This window comes from Chiloscyllium plagiosum, unplaced genomic scaffold (assembly GCF_037043375.1).
Source record: "Chiloscyllium plagiosum isolate Xiang-an unplaced genomic scaffold, Cpla_swu_hap1 HiC_scaffold_25, whole genome shotgun sequence".
In the NCBI taxonomy this organism is placed as follows: Eukaryota; Metazoa; Chordata; class Chondrichthyes; order Orectolobiformes; family Hemiscylliidae; genus Chiloscyllium; species Chiloscyllium plagiosum.
In genome coordinates, this window is record NW_028270163.1 from 1,495,308 (window position 1) to 1,519,000 (window position 23,693).

General features: G+C 44.4%; 2 protein-coding genes across 7 annotated transcripts in view; one reads left to right on the plus strand and one right to left on the minus strand.

Moving 5' to 3' along the window:
- Nucleotides 1-15,751, plus strand: part of LOC122561945 (ras-related protein Rab-37) — a 253,424-nt gene extending 237,673 nt beyond the window's left edge. For all 3 annotated transcript variants that reach the window (XM_088000371.1, XM_043714275.2, XM_043714274.2), the window contains 4 exons: nucleotides 7,568-7,633; nucleotides 9,106-9,162; nucleotides 10,130-10,206; nucleotides 12,033-15,751. In XM_088000371.1, the coding sequence (XP_087856497.1) occupies nucleotides 7,568-7,633; nucleotides 9,106-9,162; nucleotides 10,130-10,206; nucleotides 12,033-12,138 (306 nt within the window). In that variant the 3' untranslated portion in view covers nucleotides 12,139-15,751. The remainder of the gene's footprint in view (nucleotides 1-7,567; nucleotides 7,634-9,105; nucleotides 9,163-10,129; nucleotides 10,207-12,032) is intronic.
- A 6,503-nt stretch (nucleotides 15,752-22,254) lies between these two features.
- Nucleotides 22,255-23,693, minus strand: part of mif4gdb (MIF4G domain containing b) — a 30,942-nt gene continuing 29,503 nt past the window's right edge. For all 4 annotated transcript variants that reach the window (XM_043714278.2, XM_043714276.2, XM_088000374.1 and 1 more), the window contains one exon: nucleotides 22,255-23,412. In XM_043714278.2, the coding sequence (XP_043570213.1) occupies nucleotides 23,185-23,412 (228 nt within the window). In that variant the 3' untranslated portion in view covers nucleotides 22,255-23,184. The remainder of the gene's footprint in view (nucleotides 23,413-23,693) is intronic.

A 23,693-nucleotide genomic window follows, 5' to 3' on the forward strand; every position in this document is an offset into this window, starting at 1 on the left:
TAGATAGTGGGTCCTCCCATTGGAATTTTTCTTTGTATTAGGAATGCACTTACTCAGAGTATTGTGAAATTTCTTTTCATATGGCCTGTGATCAGCGGTGCACTGCAAGGATCAGTGCTGGGTACACTACTTTTTGTCATTTTGATTTGGATGTAAATATAGGATATATGGATAATAAGTGGAGAAAGACAGGAAGAATTGGGGACTTGAGGAAGTTAATGATGATATTTTGGGGACAGTCCATATCACAGTTGAGGAGGTGTTGGACATGTTAGAACATGTTGGACGTGTATGAAGGTGGATAAGTCTGATTTTCCTGATCAGATATATCCAAGAACAGTGTAAGAGGCAGGAGGAGAAATTGTAGGGGGCCCTGGTTAATATTTTTATATCATCAGTAGCCATGGGTGAGGTGCCAGCAGACTAGAGGATAGCAAATGTTTATGCCCTTATTCAAGAAGGGCTATAAAGAAAAACCTGGGAACTATAGACCAGTAAGCATTTACCATTGGTGTTAGGCACCAGAATCTTGAGAAGATTCTGAGATAAGATATACATGCATTTGGAAAGACAGGGTTTATTTAGGAGTAGTCAGCATGGCTTTGTGCATGGGAGATAATGCCAATTTGTTGGATTCTTTGGTGATGTGACCAGGAAGGTTGATGAGAGCAGGGCAGTGGACATAGTCTATATGGATTTCAGTAAGGCCTTTGATAAGTTTCCACATGATTGGCTGCACTGGAAGGTTAGATCGCATGGAATGCAGGGGAAGCTGGCAAATTGGATACATGGATGGAAATGTGTTGCTGGAAAAGCGCAGCAGGTCAGGCAGCATCTAGGGAACAGGAGAATCGACGTTTCGGACATTAGCCCTTCTTCAGGAGAAGAATTTATAGCTTTAAATTAAGGGGGGGTAGATATAGGACTGATGTTAGGGGTAGGTTCTTCACTCAGCGAGTCGTTAGTTCATGGAATGCCCTGCCAGTAACAGTGGTGGACTCTCCCTCTTTATGGGCATTTAAGAGGGCATTGGATAGGTATATGGAGGATAGTGGGTTAGTGTAGTTTAGGTGGGCTTGGATCGGCGCAACATCGAGGGCCCAAGGGCCTGTACTGCGCTGTATTCTTCTATGTTCTATGTTCTATGTTCTAATGCCCGAAACGTCGATTCTCCTGTTCCCTAGATGCTGCCTGACCTGCTGCGCTTTTCCAGCAACACATTTCCATCTCTGATCTCCAGCATCTGCAGACCTCACTTTCTCCTCAAATTGGATACATAATTGGCTTGATGGTAGGAAGCAGTGGGTAATAGTGGAAGGATGCTGAAAATGTGTTGCTGGAAAAGCGCAGCAGGTCAGGCAGCATCCAAGGAGCAGGAGAATTGACGTTTCGGGCATGAGCCTTTCTTCAGGATGCTGCCTGACCTGCTGCACTTTTCCAGCAACACATTTTCAGCTCTGATCTCCAGAATCTGCAGTCCTCACTTTCTCCTAATAGTGGAAGAATGTTTGTCGGACTGGAGGCCTGTGACTAGTGGAGTACCTCAGGGGTCGGTGCTGGGCCCATTGCTGTTTGTTATCTATAATCAATGATTTGGATGAGAATGTGCAAGGTATGATTAGTAAGTTTGCAGATGACACTAAAATAGGCAGTATAATGGACAATGAGGAAGGTTATCAGAAATTGCAGCAGGACCTTAATCAGCTGGGAAATGGGCCAAGTAATGGCAAATGAAGTTTAATATAGATAAGTGTGAGGTCTTGCATTTTGGAAAGTCAAATCAAGGCAAGGGTTTCATGAATGGCAGGGCCTTAAGGAGTGTAGTGGAACAGAGGGACCTTGGAGTTCAGGTGCACGGTTCTCTAAAAGTGGAGTCACAGGTAGACAGGGCAGTGAAGGTGGTTTTTGGCACATAGGCCTTCATCAATCAGGGCATTGAGTATTGTCGGAGAATTTAGCCCAATTAATCAGAGATCACAAACACACAAATCAGATTGAGAACTGACAAGGATTTATTTAACAAAGAGCGACATCGTGAAAGAGACATGACTCTGCTGAAACAGTTACTGACAGGCTGTGCAGAAGGAACCATAGCTTCTTCCCTGAATAGAGAATACAGTGGAGTTTTATACCCTTACAACAATGAAGTGTGCGTTATGTGAATGGTGTGAGTTGAATGAAGTGTGAATGGTGTGAGTTGTACAACAAAGACAAATAAAGTTCATTCATTGAAGAGATTTAAGAGTCTGTTGTCTGACAATGAGTTTCTTAATTGACTCAGGAGATTCCGATCCTTGGCTGGAGTAGGTGTTAGTGGGTTTCATCCTGGTATCAATGTGTTCGTATAGTTGAGGGGGAAACAAAGTACCTTTGGTTCCTCCTTTTCTGGGTGCCCTTTGTGAAGGCTTGACTCCTAGTGGGAGCAACTGTGCCCTAAGGGCTTCGGAGGTGCTGGGCTATTTTGGAGTAGGAGGCTCATTATAAATTAATCTGAAGAAGTATATTCTCTTGGTCTGGGGCTGGATGAGTCATGTCCTGAGGTATGTGTGATGTCTGGGGCAGATGATTTGGCCAGTTTGAGGCATTGTGGGTAGACTTAGTGGCTAAATGCAGACATTTTATCTTGTGTGTTCTGTGACCCTGTTAAGGGGAGGCCTGGACCCATATTTTCTCCCACAGAGTATAGACGTTAGGAAGTTATGTCGCAGTTATACAGGATGTTGGTGAGCCCTCACTTGGAGTATTGTGTTCAGTTTTGGTCACTTTGCTACAGAAAAGATGTTATTAAACTGGACAGAGTGCAGAAGAAATTTATAAGGATGTTGCCAGGACTCAAGGGTCTGAGTTATAGGGAGAGCTTAGACAAGCTAGGACCTTTTTCTTTAGAGCGTAGGAGCTTGAGGGGGGTCTTATAGAAATGTATAAGATTATAAAAGCATGGATGTGGTGAATGAATTCAGTCTTTTTCCCAGGGTTCGGAACCAGAGGGTATCCGTTTAAGGTTAGAGGGGAATAAAATAAATAGGAACCTGAGGTGCAACATTTTTGGTAGAGGGTGGTAGCGGACGTGGTTGAAGCAAGTATGTTAACAATATTTAAAAGATTTAGAAGGATATGGACCAAGTGCAGGGAAATGGGGTTAGCATGGATGGACATTTTGGTCAGCATGGAGTGGTTTCGGCTGAATGGCCTGTCTCCATGCTGTAGGACTCTTATAACTCTATTGTTTGCCGATGACACCAAAATTGGTGATGTGATGGGCAGTGAAGAAAGTTACCTCAGAGTACAATGGGACTTTGATCAAATGGGCCTATGGGCTGAGGAGAGGCAGATGGAGTTTAATCTAGATGAATGTGAGGTGCTTCCTCCAAGTGTTGTTCAACTTGGCGGAGTAATGATTCATCAGCGAGAGAGGATAGTAAATGGTAATCAGCAGGAGGTTTCCTTGTCTATGTTTAACCAGAAGCCATGAGGCTTCATGGAGTCTGGTCTCAATATTGAGGACTTGTAGGGCAACTCCATCCTAACTATATACCATTGTGCCACCTGCTAGGTCTCTCCTGGGACAGGACATATCCAGGGATGAGTTTGGGACATTACCTGTAATGTATGATTCCATGAGTATGAGTACGTCAGTCTGTTGTTGGACTAGTCTGTGAGACAGCTCTCCCAATTTGGGGACAAGCCCTAGATGAACATCCAAGATGGCGGCAGAGTGGGGCTCCTCAGCTGGGGCTCATCCACTCCATCTGCATTTCTTTTTTTCTCTTTTCTCATTTTTTTTCTTCGTTTTACTTAGCTCTGTGAAGAGCTAGGTCATGATGATAGCAGCAGCATTGATGGTGGCAAGGTAAGCCCAACGTTGATTCATGGTGAGTTTGAATTCCCAGCAGTTTCTGCATCGAGGTGGGCTCAGCGCTGACTCATGGCAGCTAGAGTAGAGATGAATTTGGGTTCCCCCGGCATCTGCATCCAGCACAGTCTCATGAAGGCAGGGCCTGGTGGCATCGGCAGTGGCTCTGTCAGCAAGGTAGCACAGGAGCGGACTCTAGGTAAAAACAAGGACTGCAGATGCTGGAAACCAGATTCTAGACTAGAGCGGTGCTGGAAAAGCACAGCATTTCAGGCAGCATCCGAGGAGCAGGAAAATCGACGTTTTGGGCAAAAGCCCTTCAAGGACTCTAGGCAGATGAGCCAATTTTGGGCCAGCAACATCAGTGGTAGCTGTATTGGCGAGGCCCAGCGAGGACTCATGATGGTGGTAGCAGAGGCAAGATAACACCAGAGAGTGGCCATTCTTGTTTCAGCGACATAGTGAGAGGAACAAGGAGAACTGTAAAGTTGAACTTTATTTATTTTGCTTTTATATGTTTTTGTTTATTTTTCTGTACTTTAAAATGGTGCTGGAAAGCGGCGAAAGTATAACAGCACGATTTGTAGTGATTGTAATGAGGTGGACTTCACAGGTTATGAGTTCCTTAATTGGGGCTGTTAATCTGGTTCAATCAGGGAGCCTTGGCTGACAAATAAAAACAGGAGTGTCAGGGCAGTGGTGGTGGAGTAGCAGTAATGTTACTGAATCAGAATCCCAGGCTAAAGTTCTTCAGGTCATGCGTTCAAATTCCTCTAGAAATGATAATGAAATTTGAGTTCAATATAAAAGAAAGGGTGGCACGGTGGCACAGTGGTTAGCACTGCTGCCTCACAGCGCAAGAGACCCGGGTTCGACTCTGCCTCAGGCGAGTCTCTGCGTGGAGTTTGCACATTCTCCCCGTGTCTGCGTGGGTTTCCTCCGGGTGCTCCGGTTTCCTCCCACAGTCCAAAGATGTGCAGGTTAGGTGAATTGACCATGCTAAATTGCCCGTAGTGTTAGGTGAAGGGGTAAACGTAGGAGTATGGGTCTGGGTGGTATACGCTTCGGCGGGTCGGTGTGGACTTGTTGGGCCGAAGGGCCTGTTTCCACACTGTAAATAATCTAATCTAATCTAATCTAAAGGAGAGTCAGAGGTTCTGTTCACTCTGAGAGCTGTCTCTGAGGGAGTTGGATTGTGTCAAGGACTCTCCACGTGTAAGTAAAGGGTGAGCTGGTGACAGGATACAAACCTCTGTGGAGTTAGTTTACTTTTCACTGTATTTTGTAACAAAATATGCGTGACAATAAATAAATTAAATGAATCAGATGTAAGTAAGGAGGAATTTACAGGGTTTCCCAGGGGGTTTTTGTTGTTGCCTTTTCCAGTGCCTATGTCAATGTTAAGTGATCCATGTGGTTTCATTTCTTTGTTGAGACTTTGTAGCGATTAATACAACTGAGTGGCTTACTCAGCCATTTTAGAAGGCAGCTGAAAATCAACCACATTCCTGAGAGTCTGGAATCACATGTAGGTCCAACAATTAGCAATGGTTTCATAGAGTCATAGAGATGTACAGATTTGATTCTTAATTCCAGATATCCTTTACTGAAATCAAATTCCACTATCAAACGTGGCAGGATTTGAACATTCTACAGCTTGGTAAGGGGCAGAAACATTGTCTTCCACTCGGTTAGTACTGTTGACTATGTATATTAACTTTGGATTAACTTGCTGACTGTTCAAGCATGATGAATTAAACTCTTCTGAAAATAAAATCTCCATCTTAATGTTGACTGCAGCATCGCTGGTAATTATCATATTCTTTTGTTAACCCTGCTTCACAGAATGAGATTTCTAAAAAAGCTTTTATTCTTAAATGACAGTGATTAGGCAGAACCCTTGAAAACCTCTCACACGCTGTGGATGGGCCACATACCCTGGGACTGAATTCCCCATTTTGCAGAACCCCCAGTCCCTGTAAGAGGGAGTAGGCAGTGTAATGTATGTGGTAAAAACAATGACTGCAGATGCTGGAAACCAGATTCTGGATTAGTGGTACTTGAAGAGCACAGCAGTTCAGGCAGCATCAAAGGAGCAGCGAAATCGATGTTTTGGGCAAAAGCCCTTCATCAGGAAGGCTTTTCCCGAAATGTCGATTTTGCTGCTCCTTGGATGCTGCCTGAACTGCTGTGCTCTTCCAGCACCACTAATCCAGAGTGTAATGTATGTGACCACAGAGTTCGGATTACCCAACCTCTCACAGATTGCAGGCAAAAAGGGAGAATTGAATGGGAGACTCAAAAGCATTTTGCATATCAGGGAGAGGAGGTAGAGCTATGGCTATTGGTTAAATGTATGATTAATTGGTATCTGTGCTGCTGCTGTTTATCCAGGGGGCAGCCAGTTCCCCGTCAAATTGCTGAGAATTAAGATAAATACTGAGATTGAGATGGACAGGGGCGAGCAGGGACTTTGCAGGATGGAGAATTGGAAACTGAAGAGGATTATTTGTTTATGACAGGAAGTAGGGCTGTGAATGCTGTTAGCACCTATATATTGTGTAAGCATAGCCCTGGTGAAGCTGATAGTGGAAATGTCAAGGCTCATTTGGAGTGCTTTATTCCAGAGGATGACGCTTGTTGACATAGATGTGACGTGAAACAGATAGACTGAGTGGAGGTGGAGTGCAGAAAATCAATTGAGTTGCAGCAGCAGGTCGAGGTTAGAGAGCTGCAAATTTCCCATTGCTCTCCTCCCAGCTCATTACTTAATGAGCTGTAATAATGCTTGAAGCAGTGAACTCTCAAAATATCATATTAGGTTCTCTTTATCTGTTTTAAACCAATAGTGCTGGTGAGTCAGACTGCTTAGAAGCCATGCTAAATTTAACCACTGTTTCTGCTGTACCTGACACGCTATGATCGACAGCAACTTCCACATTTTCATTCTCCTTATTCTCTCTGAAAGTCTAGGCTCCCTTCAGAACAAGATGTGGCCTTTTGGTCCTTCAATCTTGTTTGTTTGTAATTAGATACTTACAGATATGTATTTAATCTATTTAGACACCTTGGTTGAATTCCACTCAATCCACATGATACGTTCTGCAAGGCCAATGGCATACAGAGCCCAGAAGACAAACTCTAAACACATACTGTGTGACTGTGCTGGGGGCACTCGATTGGCACAGTGTAGAGGCAGATTTACTTTGTACCTAACCCCATGCTGTCTCTGTTCTGGGAGTGTTTGACGGTAATAGTGAAGAGAGAGATTTACTCTGTATCCAACTACATGGTATCCCTATCCTGGGAATGTTTGATGGGGACAACGTAGAGGGAGATTTACCCTGCATCCAATTACAAGCTATCCCTGTCCTTGGAGTGTTTGATGGGGACAGTGTAAAGAGAGCTTTATTTTCAATTTAAAAGAGTAGAGGGGAGATTTAATTTCAGTTTAAAAGAATAGAAGGAACCTCACTCAGTAACTCTTTCCCTGCCCCACTACTTCCCTCCCTGTTGTTGCTGACTATACACTGATGTAGCTTTGCAAATTTCACTGTCACTGCTGGTAGGTGGAGCTGTCACTTGACTCTTATGTATGAGCCTCAGGGGTGACCTTGCACTGCCACTTTGCCACTTCTGTTTCCTAAAAGTGGTGAGCTTTTAGTTAATTTTAAAAATCTGATGAGTATTTTTTTCTGCTGCATTTTCTCTCAGGCCTGGTTAACCGAAGTACACGAATATGCACAACAGGACGTGGTCATCATGTTGCTAGGTAACAAGGTGGGTACTAATTTGAATGTCATTTATTATTACCTCATAGAATCATAGAATCCTTACAGTGTGGAAACATGACAGTTTTAGCAAATTGTTGCATAAGTGAAACACTGACTTGCTTTCGTCATTTCCAGTTTTGCAAAGGTTTAGTTCTGTAGAAAGGTGTCATGATTGGGCCATGAAAAGCAGTGAAGAACATGGGTGCTGCAATTCACCTCAATGCCATTTGGCTGAAGAGGAGGACATCAGTGAGTGATCCTGACAGCTTTGAGATTTAGACTGGAAGTAGATGAGATGCTTGGAATGGGCTGTCCCTTGGGTAAACAGTCTAAGACACTTTCATAGAGAGATAAGTTGAATAAGGAACTGTTAGCATCCAGGGAATGGCACTGCATCATCTTCGGCCAGCATGGGTGGAAAAAGATCAGCCTGGATTAATATACATCAGAAATAACTGGGTGACAGGAGAGTGAAGAGAAACCCTTACACAATGTCATTACAGTGGAAGAGGAGAATGGCCCATTGGCTAGTGGTATCATAAATCAGGACAGAGTATGGTCTGGGCTTTGCCCCCCCCCGGAGCTGAGTGGATAAAGGGTGGAACTAAAAAAAGCATTGCAGGTCAAGCAGCATCAGAGGAGGGGGGGAGTCGACGTTTCAGCTCAGAACTTTTCAACAGAATGATCAGACCTGATCCGACCTAAACATCGACTCCCCCCCTCCTCTGAGGCTGTTTGATCTGCTGAGACTTTTTCCAGCTCCACCCTTTATCCATTCTGATCTCCAGCATCTGCGGTTCTCATGATCTCCACCCCCCAAATTTGAGGCTTGTTCTCTAAAGTCTTCACCACCTTATTATTATATTCTAACAATTCTTTTAGATGTTAAGGTGTACTTCAAAGAATCTTACACAACATCCAATCCTTCCGCCCATTTGAATTCTGTCTGTTATATTATTATGCCCACAATCTCTCATTCATAATATCTGTTCCTCATCTCCACTCATCCAAGACACAGTGTTTATCATTAAATAATTTGACACATTCCCAGTGACTGGGAATAATGTGATTCATAATGGAGATGCAATGGGAGGATTTATATTATCTATTTAGAATAAATATAATGCACATAAACTGCTTTTTTCCCACATGTATGCTCCTTTATCTCCATCCAGAAAGTATTTTTTGACCCTCGGTCCTCTTCACTGTCCTTATACTTGCTCTGATATGGTATAGCTGTTGGTATACTTGACCATGACCATCCCTTGACCAATAGCTAGCTCTTGACCATCACATCTTTTGACCACCCTCTATTGACCATCACTGTGTCTTGACCATCACTATTCCTTGACCATCACCATTTTTTGATCATCATATAGCTCCTTGAGCTTACCCATTTGAATCGTCAATTATGTCACATATACATCTCCACTTGAAATACACTACATTCATCCAGATTGCTCTGTTTTCTCATTGCAGGCTGACATAACCAGTGAGAGAGCCATCAAGAGAGAAGAAGGCGAGAAATTGGCCAGGGTAAGCTGAACACGCTCGTATCAGTGAAATGCAGTTCAGACATATACAGTAGCCACTCTGCGCAATGTGAAATCGACAAGTTTTAGTTGTCTCAAAGGGTAGCACCTCCTACATCTGAGTCAGGAGGTTGGGGGTTCAATTCCTACTCCAGAACCTAGTCACCTAAATCACTACAGTGCAGTTTGGGAAAATGCAACACAGTCGACTGCATTGTAGCCTGACCTGTGCTCTTCAAGGTGCAAAGATCCCTTGGCATTATGTGAGGAAGTGGTTTCTTCAGTGTCCTTCCAAGCATCTAAGCCTTAAGTATCACCATTAATAAGATATTAATACATTGGTGTTTATGGTGCCTTGCTACATCGAGTTTAGCTATCACATATTTTACATCACAATAGTGACTCCACTTCCACAGATTTTTATTGGCTTTAAGGAGATTTGGGATGTCTGAGGAAGTGAAGGATGCTTAGTAATACTTTAGTTGTCTCCTCAAATCCCAATGGGTTCACCTTTCGAACCCACATATGTACCTTGCCATGTGTGCCATGATGGGTAAGGTTACCGGCTGCCATTGTAAAATCAGCTCCTGGATCTAAGCTCATCTTTCATTATCAGAGAGTGTGGTGCTGGAAAAGCACAGCTGATCAGGCAGCATTCGAGGAGCAGGAGAATCGATGTTTCGAGCATAAGCTCTTCATCAGGAACATGCTCGAAACATCAACTCTCCTGCTCCTTGGATGCTGCCTGACCAGCTGTGCTTTTCCAGCACCACACTCTTTGCCTCTGATCTCCAGCATCTGCAGTCCTCACTTTCTCCCTCACAGTACATTATGCTGATTGTCATATGTCATAAGAGATATTGGCACCACTGTGTGACACACTGTGACAGTCTGTGTAGGATGTGTAAGATGTTCATAACATATCCAATCTCTTATCCTATACTAATAATATGCCTGTTTCTTATCCACAGGAATATGGAGTTCCTTTCATAGAGACCAGTGCCAAAACTGGTATCAATGTTGAGCTGGCATTTCTGGCTGTGGCTAAGTAAGTTTGAATTTGATGTTGGAATATGGGCTATCAGAACTGCTCAGAGCAAGTCAATAAGGGACAGTAAAGACCAGCTAGTTGACAGCCAGATAATCCAATAGTTTTTGTGTTCATTGAACATTGCAGAACAAGGTTACAACAGGAAGCGAGGGGAGAGGTTACTGCGCCTTTGGCAATGATCTTTGCGTCCTCACTATCCACAGGAGTGGTGCCAGATGATTGGAGGGTGACAGTTGTTATTCCCTTGTTCAAAAAAGGGAATAGGAATAATCCTGGGATCTGTCTTACATCTGTGGTGGGCAACTTATTAGAGAGGATTCTGAGAGACAGGATTTATGATTACTTGGAAAACCATAGTTTAATTAGAAATAATCAGCATGGCTTTATGAGGGGGCAGGTCATGCCTCACAAACCTTATTGAATTCTTTGAAGATGTGACAAAACATGTTGGTAGAGCAGTAGGTGTGGTGTACATGGATTTTAGTAAGGTGTTTGATAAGGTTCCCCACAGTAGAGTCATTCAGAAAGTAAGAAGGCATTGGTTACAGGGAAATCTGGCTGTCTGGATACAGAATTGGCTGGCCCATAGAAGACAGAGGATGGTGGTAGATAGGAAGTATTCAGCCTGGAGCTCGGTGACCAGTGCTGTTCCACAGGGATTGGTTCTGGGACCTCTGCTTGTTGTGATTTTTATAAATGACTTGGATGAGGAAGTGGAAGGGTGGGTTAGTAAGTTTTCCAATCACACAGAATTTGGTGGAGTGGTATCTAGTGTTGAAGGGCTGGTGTAGGTTGCAACAGGACATTGATAGGATGCAGAACTGGGCTAAGAAGTGGCAGATGGAGTTCAACCTGGAAAAGTGTGAAGTGATTCATTTTGGAAGGTAGAATTTAATGCAGAATACAGGGTTAAAGGCAGGATTCTCAGCAGTGTGGAGGAACAGAGGGGTCTTGGAGTACATGTCCAGAGATCCCTCAAAGTTGCCACCCAAGTTGATTGAGTTTTCAAGAGGGCATATGGTGTGTTGGCTTTCACTAAGAGGGGGATTGAAGTTTAAGAGCTGCAAGATTATGCTGCAGCTCTGTAGAGCCCTGAATAGACCACACTTGGAATATTGTGTTCAGTTCTGGTTGCTTCATTATAGGAAAGATGTGGAAACTTTAAAGAGGATGTAGAGAAGATTCACCAGGATGCTGCGTGGACTGGAGGGAATGTCCTATGAAGAAAGGGAGTTAGGTTTTTCTCATGGGAGTGAAGAAAGATAGAAGTGACTTGATAGAAGTGTAACAAGATGATGGGAGGCGTAGATAGAGTGGATAGCCAGAGACTTTTTCCCAAGGTGGAAATGGCTATCACCAAGAGGCATAATTTTAAGGTGATTCAAGGAAGGTTTAGGGGAGATGTCAGAGGTCAGTTCTTTCCACAGAGAGTGGTGGGTGTGTGGAATGCACTGCCAGCGGTGATAGTCGAGTCAGATACATCAAGGAAGATAGTACAATAAAGGGTATGTAAGTTAGTTTGACCTTGGAATGGGTCAAAGGTTTGACACAACTTTGAGGCCCAAAGGGGCTGTACTGTGCTGTAGTGTTCTATATTCTTAATGTGGACAGGATATGGCACCATTCCAATACCTGGTTCTATCAGGCTCTTTTCCATGGTCTGGATTCTCCGTGGGTTAATGGGCTGGGAAAGGATGGATTTGAAGAGGGTATGGGACAGATACAGGCCGGTCAGATTCCCACAGCTGGATGGGATGTAGGGTTGGGGAGGGGTGTCAATAAACAGACTGCAGTAATAATGCATGTTCTCTCTCTCATCCCAGGGAGCTGAAACACAGATCTGTCAATCAACCCAACGAACCCAAATTCCGAATCGATGAGTACATCGAATCTCAGCGGGAAAAATCCAGCTGTTGTGGCTTTGAATAAGGGGCTGTTCTGACTGGAGGACTCAGGGCTCAGAGTAGCAATCGGCTTAATTGATTGGCTCTGAAAGATCAGTGAAACATGCACTATTTGTATATTGGAAATCATGCTCAGCAGTGTATCCGTCCTGTAGCCATCCTGTGCAAACCCCATATCCATCTTATACCCACCCTGTATCCATCCTTTCCCAGCCTGTACCTGTTGGTAGTACTTAGTACCCTTCTGTAACCATCCTATACCCATCCTTTACCTGTCCTGTAACCGTTCTATACCTGTCCTGTAACCATCCTATACCCATCCTTTACCTGTCCTGTAACCATTCTATACCCGTCCTGTAACCATCCTATACCCGTCCTGTAACCATCCTATACCCATCCTTTACCTGTCCTGTAACCATTCTGTACCTGTCCTGTAACCATCCTATACCCGTCCTGTAACCATCCTATACCCATCCTTTACCTGTCCTGTAACCATTCTGTACCTGTCCTGTAACCATCCTATACCCGTCCTGTAACCATCCTATACCCATCCTTTACCTGTCCTGTAACCATTCTGTACCTGTCCTGTAACCATCCTATACCCGTCCTGTAACCATCCTATACCCATCCTTTACCTGTCCTGTAACCATTCTGTACCTGTCCTGTAACCATTCTATACCTGTCCTGTAACCATCCTATACCCATCCTTTACCCGACCTGTAACCGTCCTATACGCATCCTTTACCTGTTGTGTAAACAACTTGTACCCATCCTATATCTGTCCTGTAACCATTCTGTACCCATCCTTTACCTGTCCTGTAACCATCCTATACTCATCCTGTGCAAACCCATATCCATCTTATATCCACCCTGTACCCATCCTTTCCCAGCCTGTACCTGTTAGTAGTGCATAATACCCTTCCGTAACCATCTTGTACCCATTCCATACCATCCTGTACCTGTCTCATACCTATCCCTCCATCCCACATTTGTGCCTAGTCCTGCATCTATCCATGCCTATTTCATATTGGTCCTATTTTACATGTCTAAATTATCCGTACCCATTCTATACCAGTCCCACCCTGTGCCCATACCTATCCAATACTCTTTTCCATCCTGTCGACATCACATACCCATATTTGTGCCACGCTCTTTGATGACTACTCCTGTCCCATAATTATATCTATACTATTCCTCTACGACATTCCATACCCAAATCCTATATCTATCCCCGGTTGATATGCTTTCTGTGCCTGTCCATTCTGTACCTGTACCATGTGATATGACATCCACAACACAAAACAGTTTCTCTGTTAGTGGGACATCTGCAATTCCCCTGGGATTCTAAGAGACTCTGAATCCAGGAAACTCTCTAGTATGCTGATTGGACAGCTTGCTGGAGATAAGCAGGATCCACAGGTTTGTCCTGCAGTGGAAATTGTTATGACAGACTTCTCTTGAATGGTTCTTGGTATTTTATCCCCTTCTGATATCACCTCAATTCAGGTAAGCAGTTGGATGCAGCTCATACCTCTTGTCTGCACAGTTACCAGCTCCGTAATAGGCAAACTACTGACCATGATGTCTCAAAACCAGCCTCTATTACTCTACCACCTCCTAGCCTCACCACTTCCACATTAACCCACCCACTGTGCTACCAAGGAGCCCACTACATGGAGCCTAAGGGCACTTGGAACAGACCAGCAGGTACCCAGTGATTCCATGGGTATCAGGTGCCCTCTCACTGACCCTGCAGGTCTGAGGGGGAGGTTGCTGTCAGCTCAAAGTCCAATCCAGTCCCTGACTTTACTCAGCTCTCTCTCCAACCCCTCGCCCGACTGCTCCTCTGACCCATTACCTTCCTCTAGAGTTGTCTACAACTGAAGCCTTGGAGTTTCACCAAATTATTGGGGGAAGGACCCTTATCGCATGAACTGGATGGTCCAGCTGGAGAGATCCAATGACGATAGTTTGTAATCCATACTTGACAGTGCCCCTCACGATGGATCTCCAGCCTTGAGAGGAAAGCAGTGTGGATTGATTGGCATCAAGGGATAGGAAATATTAGTATTTGGGGAGATGATAAGCCATAATCTAATTAAAAGGTGCAGCAAGCTGGAAGGACTGAATGGCCTACGCCTGATCCTTCCTATGTTCATGTTCATCTGAATGATACTGGGTCTCAAAAAGTTACATTATGTCTGTTTTGGACTAGCCATATAATCCCCTGAATGCAGCAGACAGAATTATCAGTGATCTTATCAAGATGTTTAAAGAATTAAAACAATAGATGGAGAGAAACTGTTTCTTCTTTCTTGGGGTGATTCCAGAACAAGGGAGGACAATCTTCAGATTTGAGTCAGCTCGGTCAGGGATGATGGCAGGAAGCATTCCTTCACACAGAGGGGAGGTGGAAATCTGAAACCCACTCTCCCAAAACGCTGTGGAGGCTGGAGACAGGGGCAGGGCTCAACCGAAAACTTCAAACTGGGAATGATTTTTGTGAGGCAAGGTCAAAGTGGTATTAAGCTTTAGATCAGCCATCACAGACTTGAGGGGCTGAATGGATTCCTTCTGTTCCCATGCAGCATGAAAGTCCAGTCTTCACCTGCTGCCCACCTCTCCTTCCTCACAGACAGCACTGGCCACTGGGTACCAAACTGTGTGGATGTGGAGCAGCTTAATTCAGAGACTTTCCCTTTGCCCCTGTTTGTGTGGAATGTAGACTGATGTGTACTGACCACTGTACAATGTAACCCTTCCCATCTCCAACTCTCTTCCCAACTACCATTCCATCCCCATGTTCAGTGTTTATGAAAGCTGTGCAGAGACCATGATGTACTGTGCAAACCATGGCCAACAGACAGTCCACATGCCATCTTTCTGTGCCCTCCTGTAATGCCATGTTATTTTCTTTAAGCATGATTTTAAATACAGTCACATTTGTTTCCTTCTGGATGGCGGGGGAGGTGCAGGTCAGCTGATAAGACATTTTATACATATCTCCAATTGCAGCTTTTTAATCTTGAGATGAAATTGTACATAAAAAACATGTTTGCTTTGTACTGGATAATGAGATTACTGTTCTGATGTATTATTTGTTTTAGTGGAAGCTTCCTCAGTTGTGTAGCTTTTGAAAAAATTAATTGTGCCTATGATAGAAATTGATGTATTAAGAGTTTCCAGGCAAGTGTCCTTTGACTTATTTATGCCAAAAATGGAGGTGTCCCTCATATGAGCAATGTTAGCCCATCCTTGGCAGCTCCCCAGTGTCACAGAAGAGTCCGACTCTATGACGTGGTTTGTCAGCCTCTCTTTACCCTTCCCCCACCAATCATTCTTCTGCTATTTGAGCCTTCAATCGTGCCAAACTCACACCTAACTCCTGATGTCAGGGGTCCTCTGAAGGAGCTTAGGGGTCCTCTGAAGGAGCTTCATGTCATTCTGTCACTCCTGTCCTGGTCCACAGCTAAGTTTGAGTTCTGATAGTTCACCCATGAAGAGAACTACTTCAAGTGATCGAGGTCTGGAAACCAGAGAACACAGATTCAAAGTATTGACAAAAGACTAGAGAAGAGACAAGAATTTCTCTTTTATGCAGTGACTCACAATGATCTGGAATAAACTGTGTAAAAGGATTGTGAAAGCAGATTCAGAAATTGCATTGAAAAATGGATGAGTGCTTGATGGGGAAATGTGTGATCGGTTTTTGGGAAACAACAAAAGAGGAGACTAACGAAATCATTCTTTCAGAGAGCCAGGATGGGCACAATGATCCGAATATCATCCTGTGCTTTTTGACTCAAAAGACCTAAACTGGGGAGCAGTAGTTAGCCAACACTCATCTTGTGGTGTAGCAGTAACAGTACGTTTGTCAGGAAACACTGGCTGAGAGAAAATAGCCACAGTGTGAGATTCTGAGAAAGACTGAGTTAAGGGAGTACCCAGTGGGATGACACTCTGTCCCTACCTTAGTTGGTCTGCTTCTAAATCCTCTCAATAAATAATTTACCACCTCCAGATTGGACCATTCCAAAGATTCACAATCCTGTCTTCAATCTTGTTTCCTGTTTGACAAATTTATTCAAGATTTTCGAGGATATAACTCATAAAGGTGAGCCAGTAGGTGAGCTTGGATATCCAAACATCACTCAAAGAACAAAAAACATTTACAGCCCAGGAACAGGCCCTTTGACCCTCCAAGCCTGAGCCGATCCAAATGTACTGTCTAAACCTGTCGGTCAGTTCCTAAGCATCTGTATCCCTCTGCTCCTCACCTACTCATGCATCTGTCCAGACTCATCTTAAATGAATCTACCGTGCCTGCCTCTACCACCTCTGCTGGTTCCAAGCATAAGTTTAATACAGATCAGGACAAATGGAGTTGGAGTAAGATATTCACATTGATAGGGGAAAGATTAATATTCAGGAAGCAGAGCATAAGCACAAATGAAGCATTTTCAAATTGCTGCACAAAGATCTACGTTCAGGTACCCAGTTATTTATAATCCAGGTTAAAGGCTCAGAGACACTAATGTTTATGGATGATATCAATCAAGGAAGAAATGTAAATTGTGAGGAGATCACAAAAAGAGATATAGGCAACAAGATGGGAGAGAGAGGATGAAGTGAGGAAGTATGAAATTTTTTTAAAAATTCACAAAACTGATTAATGTGAAGATCAGAGAGATTTGTCTTTTTTTTAAAGACAAACACCCAAGTGGCCAGTGACAAGCACTACCCTTCGCATCAAAGGGCAATGCTGTGTGAAGGCTCCTGTTTATTTTATATTTTTTTTCTTCTTTTTCTTTTTTTCCCTAATTAATCCCCACACGACCGCCTAACTGCGGTAGTGCTTATTTTTCCCCAGCAACCATGTTGTGTGTGTGCAGGTGTGAGACACAGTGAGAGACACAAGGTGTACTATTCTTTATTCAATTTCCACCACCAGGAAGAAAGGAAAACACCTGAGTGGCCAGTGACAAGCACTGCCCTTCACATCAAAGGGCAATGCTGTGTGATCAAACAGTGAAGGAGAGGGTAGGGACTAAATCAAAATAGAGTTGGAGTGGGAAATAATGCACTCCACTCCCTGCGGCGCCCACCTCTCCCTGAACAACTCCAGGGTGTTGGTGGACACCGCGAGCTCCTTCTCCAAGGACACCCGGGCCCTAATGTAACCGCGGAAGAGGGGCAGGCAGTCGGCCCTAACGACACCCTCCACGGCCCGCTGCCTGGACCTGTTTATGGCCAGTTTGGCCAGGCCCAGGAGCAGACCCACGAGGAGGTCTTCAGACCTGCCCTCCCTCCTCCGTACCGAGTGCCCAAAGATCAGGAGCATGGGATTGAAGTGCAACCAAAAGCAGAGGAGGAGGTTTTTCAGAAAATCAAAAAGGGAGTGCAAATGTCCACACCCAATATACACGTGGTCCACGGACTCCACAGCGCCACAGAACAAGCAGTTGGGCTGGGAGTCTGCTGTATGCAGCACCCTCCACCCCAGATCCCTGAGAGAAAGGGGGAGGACTCCCGCGTAGAGAGCCCTCCACTGGGGATCCCCACCGCCCGGTGGCAAATGGGCACGCCAAGGCATGTCCGGACGGTGGAAGAGAGATTTGTGTGTGCTCCTGCAAGAAATGTAATAGGTTAGCTGACAAATTTAAAAAATATTCTGCTTTTCTGATCTGATGACCACAGTCAATGATTTCACACTTCCTCACTTCATCCTATCTCTGTCATCTTGTTGCCTATTTATTTAACCTATTTGGTATCTCTTTGTGACCCCCACACAACTTACATTTCTTCCTTGATTGATATCATCAATAAACATTACTGTCTGTCTGAGCCATTAACCTGGATTATAAATAGCTGGGTACCTGAGCATTGATCCTTGTGCCTGCAACTTGAAAATGCCCCATTTATGCTCACACTCACCTTCCTATCTATTAACCTAATCCCTATCCATATGAATATAGAACATAGAACAATACAGCACAGTACAGGTCCTTTGGCCACCATGTTGTGCCAAGCATTTATCTCAATCTAAGATCAACCTAACCTACACATCCCTCAATTTACTGCTGTCCATGTGCTGGTCCAGCAGTCGCTTAAATGTTCCTAATATCTCTACCACTGCTGGCAGTGCATTCCACGCAGCCACCACTCTCTGTGTAAAGGACCAACTTCTGACATCGCCCCTCTACCTTCCTCCGATCAGCTTAAATTATGAACCCTCGTGACAGCCATTTCTGCCCTGGGGAAAGTCTCTCGCTATCCAATCTATCTATGCCTCTCATTACCTTGTACACCTCTTCCTGCTTCTCTCCAGTGTGAAAAGTCCTAGCTCCCTCAACCTTTTTTCATAAGACAAGCCCTCCAATCCAGGCAGCAACCTGGTAAATCTTCTCTGCACCTCTCTAAAGCTTCCTCTGAGGTGTCCAGAACTTGACAGAATATTCCAAGTGTGGTATAACCACGGTTTTGTAGAGCTGCAGCAAAACCTCATGGCTCTTAAAATCAATTCCCCTGTTAATGAAAGCCAAGACACTATATGTCTTCTTAACCGCCCTATCAAGTTGCCTGGCAACTTTGACGGATCTATGTATATGGACACCAAAATTCCACTGTTCTTCCACACTGCCAAGAATCCTGTCATTAACCCCTATATTCAGCATTCAAATTCAACTTTCCAAAATGAATCAATTCGCATTTATCCATGTTGAACTCCATCTGCCACTTCTCAGCCCAGCTCTGCATCCTGTCAATGTATTGTTGTAGCTTGCAACAGCCCTCAACACTATCTATAACACCCCTGACCTTTGTGTCATCGGCAAACTTACTAACCCACTCTTCCACTTCTTCATCCAAGTCATTTATAAAAACTACAAAGAGCACAGGCCCAAGAACAGATCCCTGCGGGACACCACTGGTCAGCGACTTTCCATCCACTGTCTTCTTTCCGCCAGCCAATTCCGTATCCAGCCAAATTTCCCTGTATCCCACACCTCCTAACTTTCTGAATGAGCCTGCCACGGAGAACCTTATCAAATGGCTTACTGAAATCCATATACACCACACCCACTTCGTAGCCCAACATGTTACCCCCAACTCCATGAGCCCTAATGTGTATTAACCTTTTGTATGGCAGCTTTATTCAATGACATTTGAATGTCCAAATACAGCATACTGTATCGCCTGGCTCTCCTTTATCTACCTTCATTGTAGAGGCATTAGACTATTTAAGAATAAAGGACACTTGTTAGAAAGTGGATTTAAAGCCCAAGGTCAGCCTTGATCAGATCAAATAGTGGAGCAGGATCAATTGGCTCCTTATGTTCATCCTTTGCCGTCCTGAAATCAGCCAAAAGCCTGCTGCCTATATTACTATTTGTATCAAGTTGTGTTCCACCACTATACTCGCTGACCACGAGGAATCTGCCTCAATTTTAATATTTTCAATCCTTCTCTTATCTCTTCCAACTCTGCAAGCTTCCAAGATCTCTGTGCTCATCCAATTCTAGGCTTCAAACTGCACCCAGTGACCATTCCTTCAGCAGCCTGGGCCCCAGGCTCGACTTTCCTCCCAAAACCTCTCCGGCTGTTTATTCCTGTCAGCCGCTCCTTATAACTTAACTCTCAGGCCAACCCTTTGATCATTTCTCTTAATGCTTCTTTAGGACCAATGATGTCAAATTTTATCCGATGATGCTCTGTAAAACACTGTGGCACTATGTTACAATGTTAAAGATGATATTCCAACTCAAGAATTCTCAGAGTGAAGGGAGGAGGGACTGAGTAGGGGGATGGTCTGTGTAACATCAGGAATGCTCAGAGAATCACTAAGTGAAGGGTTCAATACACAAAAGGTCATGTCAAAGTGACTAATTGAGGGAAGCGATGAAATGAATGATCCAGTCAGAAAAATCTAAGACATTCAACAAGGAAGCAGAAGAAATTTGAGACAGGAAAGCTAGATGTTTAATAAATTATAGTGAATAACAATGGTGACTAAATTAACTGAATTACTATGCCTGTGTTTATACAACAATATAAAGGAAACATCACTCCATATCTAACTCGGTGCAGTATCTGTCCTGGGAGTACTTGACAGGATCAATGTCAAGCTTTACTTTTGGTTTAAAACAGTACAGAAAGATTTTCATTTTAAAAGAGGTTGCTTTACACATTATCAAACCCATGCTGTCCTTGTCTTGGGAGTGTTTCATGATGACAGTGTACAGGTAGCTTTACTGTGTACCTGTCCAGGGATTGTTTGATGGAGACAGAGGATCGGTGCTGAAGGGAGCACTCCAAGATCCCATTGCACTGCATTGAACAAGAGGCCAGGAATTGTCTCTCGTGTTAGCTCCAACATTTATCCTCAGTGACATCACTAAAACACACAGATTAACTGCTGAACTGGAGTTTGTGGGATCTTGCTGTTTCCACTAATTAACTGAATTTCGACAGGAATGACGTGCTTTCTATAGAGAAAGCTGCAACTTTGAGAAATAGCTGATTGGTACAGAACCATTTGGAAAGTTCTTCAAGGTGGGATCAGCCATGAGCCTTGAACTGTGGGCTCTCGTTTGTAGTAGATTAACCAACGTTTACTTTAACATAAACCAGCTCAGAACCACTGCTTGATTCTTGGCATGCTCATCTAAGTGATACAGGAATGTGCATTGCAGAGTTCGCACAACATGGGCTTTGAGAGAATTGGATTACCCAAATGGAGAGTCGAGCACTGTATTGTGTTAGGGATGTCTGCGAGATGCTTCTAAGCAAAGCTGAGGCTTCCCTTCCATCTTCCTCCCCCACACGAGAAGGGGCTGTGCAACCACATAAGGCACACCAGCCTAACCGTTAACCATGTGTGGATGGCACAGTGCCAAGCTGCCCAGGTGCCAGCAATGTCAGAGCCAGCACAGCATCCCCCAGCCCAGAGCTGCCTGCCATTGCCCATTCCTTACAAGAGCTTGTTTGCATTTCTATTCCAGCACTTCCTCTCTCCTATAACTGTCTCTCGCTGATCTTTACTGTTTGTGATTTTGCGGCCTCTATCCTGTTTGACAACAGCACAGCTGAGCAAGGAACAGGTCCAGCTGTCAGATAGTCCTGAACAGTCCAGCCTCAATTCTGATAGCCAATCTCAAACTGGGCACTTCACGATGACGAGGGTATGGTTGGTTTGGAGATTAAACCAAGATGCCAAACCCTCTCTGACTGGGATTGTATGGGTTCTCACAGGACAAGTGCAGGAATGCAATGCCCACATCTGCGAGAGTCTTGTCGTAGGTCACCCTCAGTGGTCCAGGTGAGTGAAGTATCAGAGACAGGGGACTGACTATGGACCAAGAACAGCCCAGAAACCAGAGTCACTGGAAGGCCAGGGAGTAGATTATGAACTTCTTCATGAGAGAGAGGCACAGGGGACTACAGAGGGAGAGGAGAGAGACAGACAGAGATGGGGTGGAGAGATAAGTTGACAGAGAGATGGATAGGGCAGAGAGAGATAAAAAGAAATGGGGTAACGAGAGACAAATGAGGTGGAAAGACAGAGTGAGAGAGAGTGGTTCCAGAGAGAGAAGTGCACGTGTAAGAGCTGCTGCTCAGAGTGAGTTGAATTCTAGAAGTAATGAGAAAGACAGGCAGAACATCGCACATTATCAACCACTCACCATCCAGCCTGAGTTGAGGAAATGCATTGTGAATGTGGAGAACTAGCGCCACCTCTGGTCAGCAACTGTGTGAACACAGCAAGGCTCAGAACTGATCGAGTTGAGGTGTTCATGAGAATTCAACAGGATCGAGAGAGAGGAGCCATTCTCTCTGATGGGGAGGGCAGGACCAGAACAGGGGGCAGAATTCTTCTAACTGGAGCCAGGCTCTTCAGGGTTGATGTCAGGAGACACCTCCAAGCTGAAACTTCCAAAAGAGCTTTCAACTGAAATAATTCAAGTCAGCAACTAACAGATGTTTCTAACATAAGGAACCGAAGTAAGAAGAAGATGATCTCAAGATATTGATCCACCATAATCAATTGGAATGGGCTGGCATATTGAAAGGCTGAATAGTCTCCCCCTTTCCCTCAGATTGGGTTTTAATCTCCTGATAATTTAATGAAGAATTCAGCGAAGTCTCAAAATCAAATGGGCCCCTTTATTGTGACAAAACTCCTCAAAACCAATCAACTGTGACAAACAAAGCAGCTCCAGTATCAGCAGCCAAGTTGGAAGTCACCTCAGCCTGGGGAGCAGGCAGCCAATCACTACCCTCTGTCTACACTGCACCAGTCAATGCTACTCACATGCCAATCCTGGCCAGAAACCAGCAACTGGAGTGAGGGCACAATGGGGAGGTGGAGGTATGCTGGAGAAAGATTTTCAAAGTCAGTGGGAGGGTGAGACTGTAGAACTTTCAATACGTTGCCCCAGCATCTCATTATTATAAACATAAGCAATGTGTGATTGCCCCCACTCACCATTAACCCCTGCCACCACTAATCCCCCACCCCCATCAACCCTCTCAGAGTTGGGAGTGTGGAAATGGGGTTAGCGTGGGTGGACATTTTTGTTGGCTTGGCCAGTTTGGCCTAAAGGGCCTGTCTCCGTGGGATCTCTCATTCAGTATCGCACTCTCACAGGTTCACCAGTTGCTACACTCACAGTGTAAAGGAAGCAGTACAGCAGGCACTGATGTTGGCACTGCACCACTACAGAAGCCCACAGTCACAGTCAAAGTAGGGAAACATGAGTCACATCTGCTTTCAAGAGATAGCTGTATTAAAATTTATAAAAATTTATCTTTGGGCATCAGCATAGATGGGGCAGACTGGCATCAACCACCTACTCCAAGTCCTGCCCAATGACTGGCTCCCGTATTTTCAGAAGTCTATGCTATCAAGAAGAGTTTGTGACTAAGCAATTGGGAACTTGAACCATCAGGGCCCTCAGCTGGTCGATCTCACATACATCAATCACCTTTAAAAAAATCATCGCCAGATTTCAATTAGCACAAAAAGCTCAGCTCCACCTTAGACCCCATTCTCCCCTTTCTCTCTCTTGTGCTGTCAGTCTGCCACCTCGCTGTAGTAATATTTATGAGCATTCTCGGACATCCTCCAGCCACCGGCACGGAACTCGATAATCTCCAGCAGCAGCAGGCGGGACAGTGAGGAGGGCTGGTGCTGCAGCAGGAAACCATCTCGAAGCTGGCAGAAGAGATCATCCATCCGCTGGGTGTTCATCCTCTGGAGCTGTTCCCCAATTCGATGGAGCTGTAGCACAAGGCAGTCCACCTAGAGAGAGGGAGAGCCAGGGACCACGATTATCAAACCACCCACGCAGAGAGAAAGCAGGCACAAAGCTTCACTATAGCAAATACTTCTAAAAGAAACAAAAGGAAACAAAGTGCCATGTACTTTAGGCTTGACAGGCAAACAAAATCTAAAAGATGTAAATTAAGAACAGGAGAAAGAAATAAAGTTGTTATTAAAAAAAATTAGAGCAGGACAGGTTAAATGTTGCGGAATGATTAAATGTTCCTTACATAAAGCACCAACTTTACCATTGAATTTAA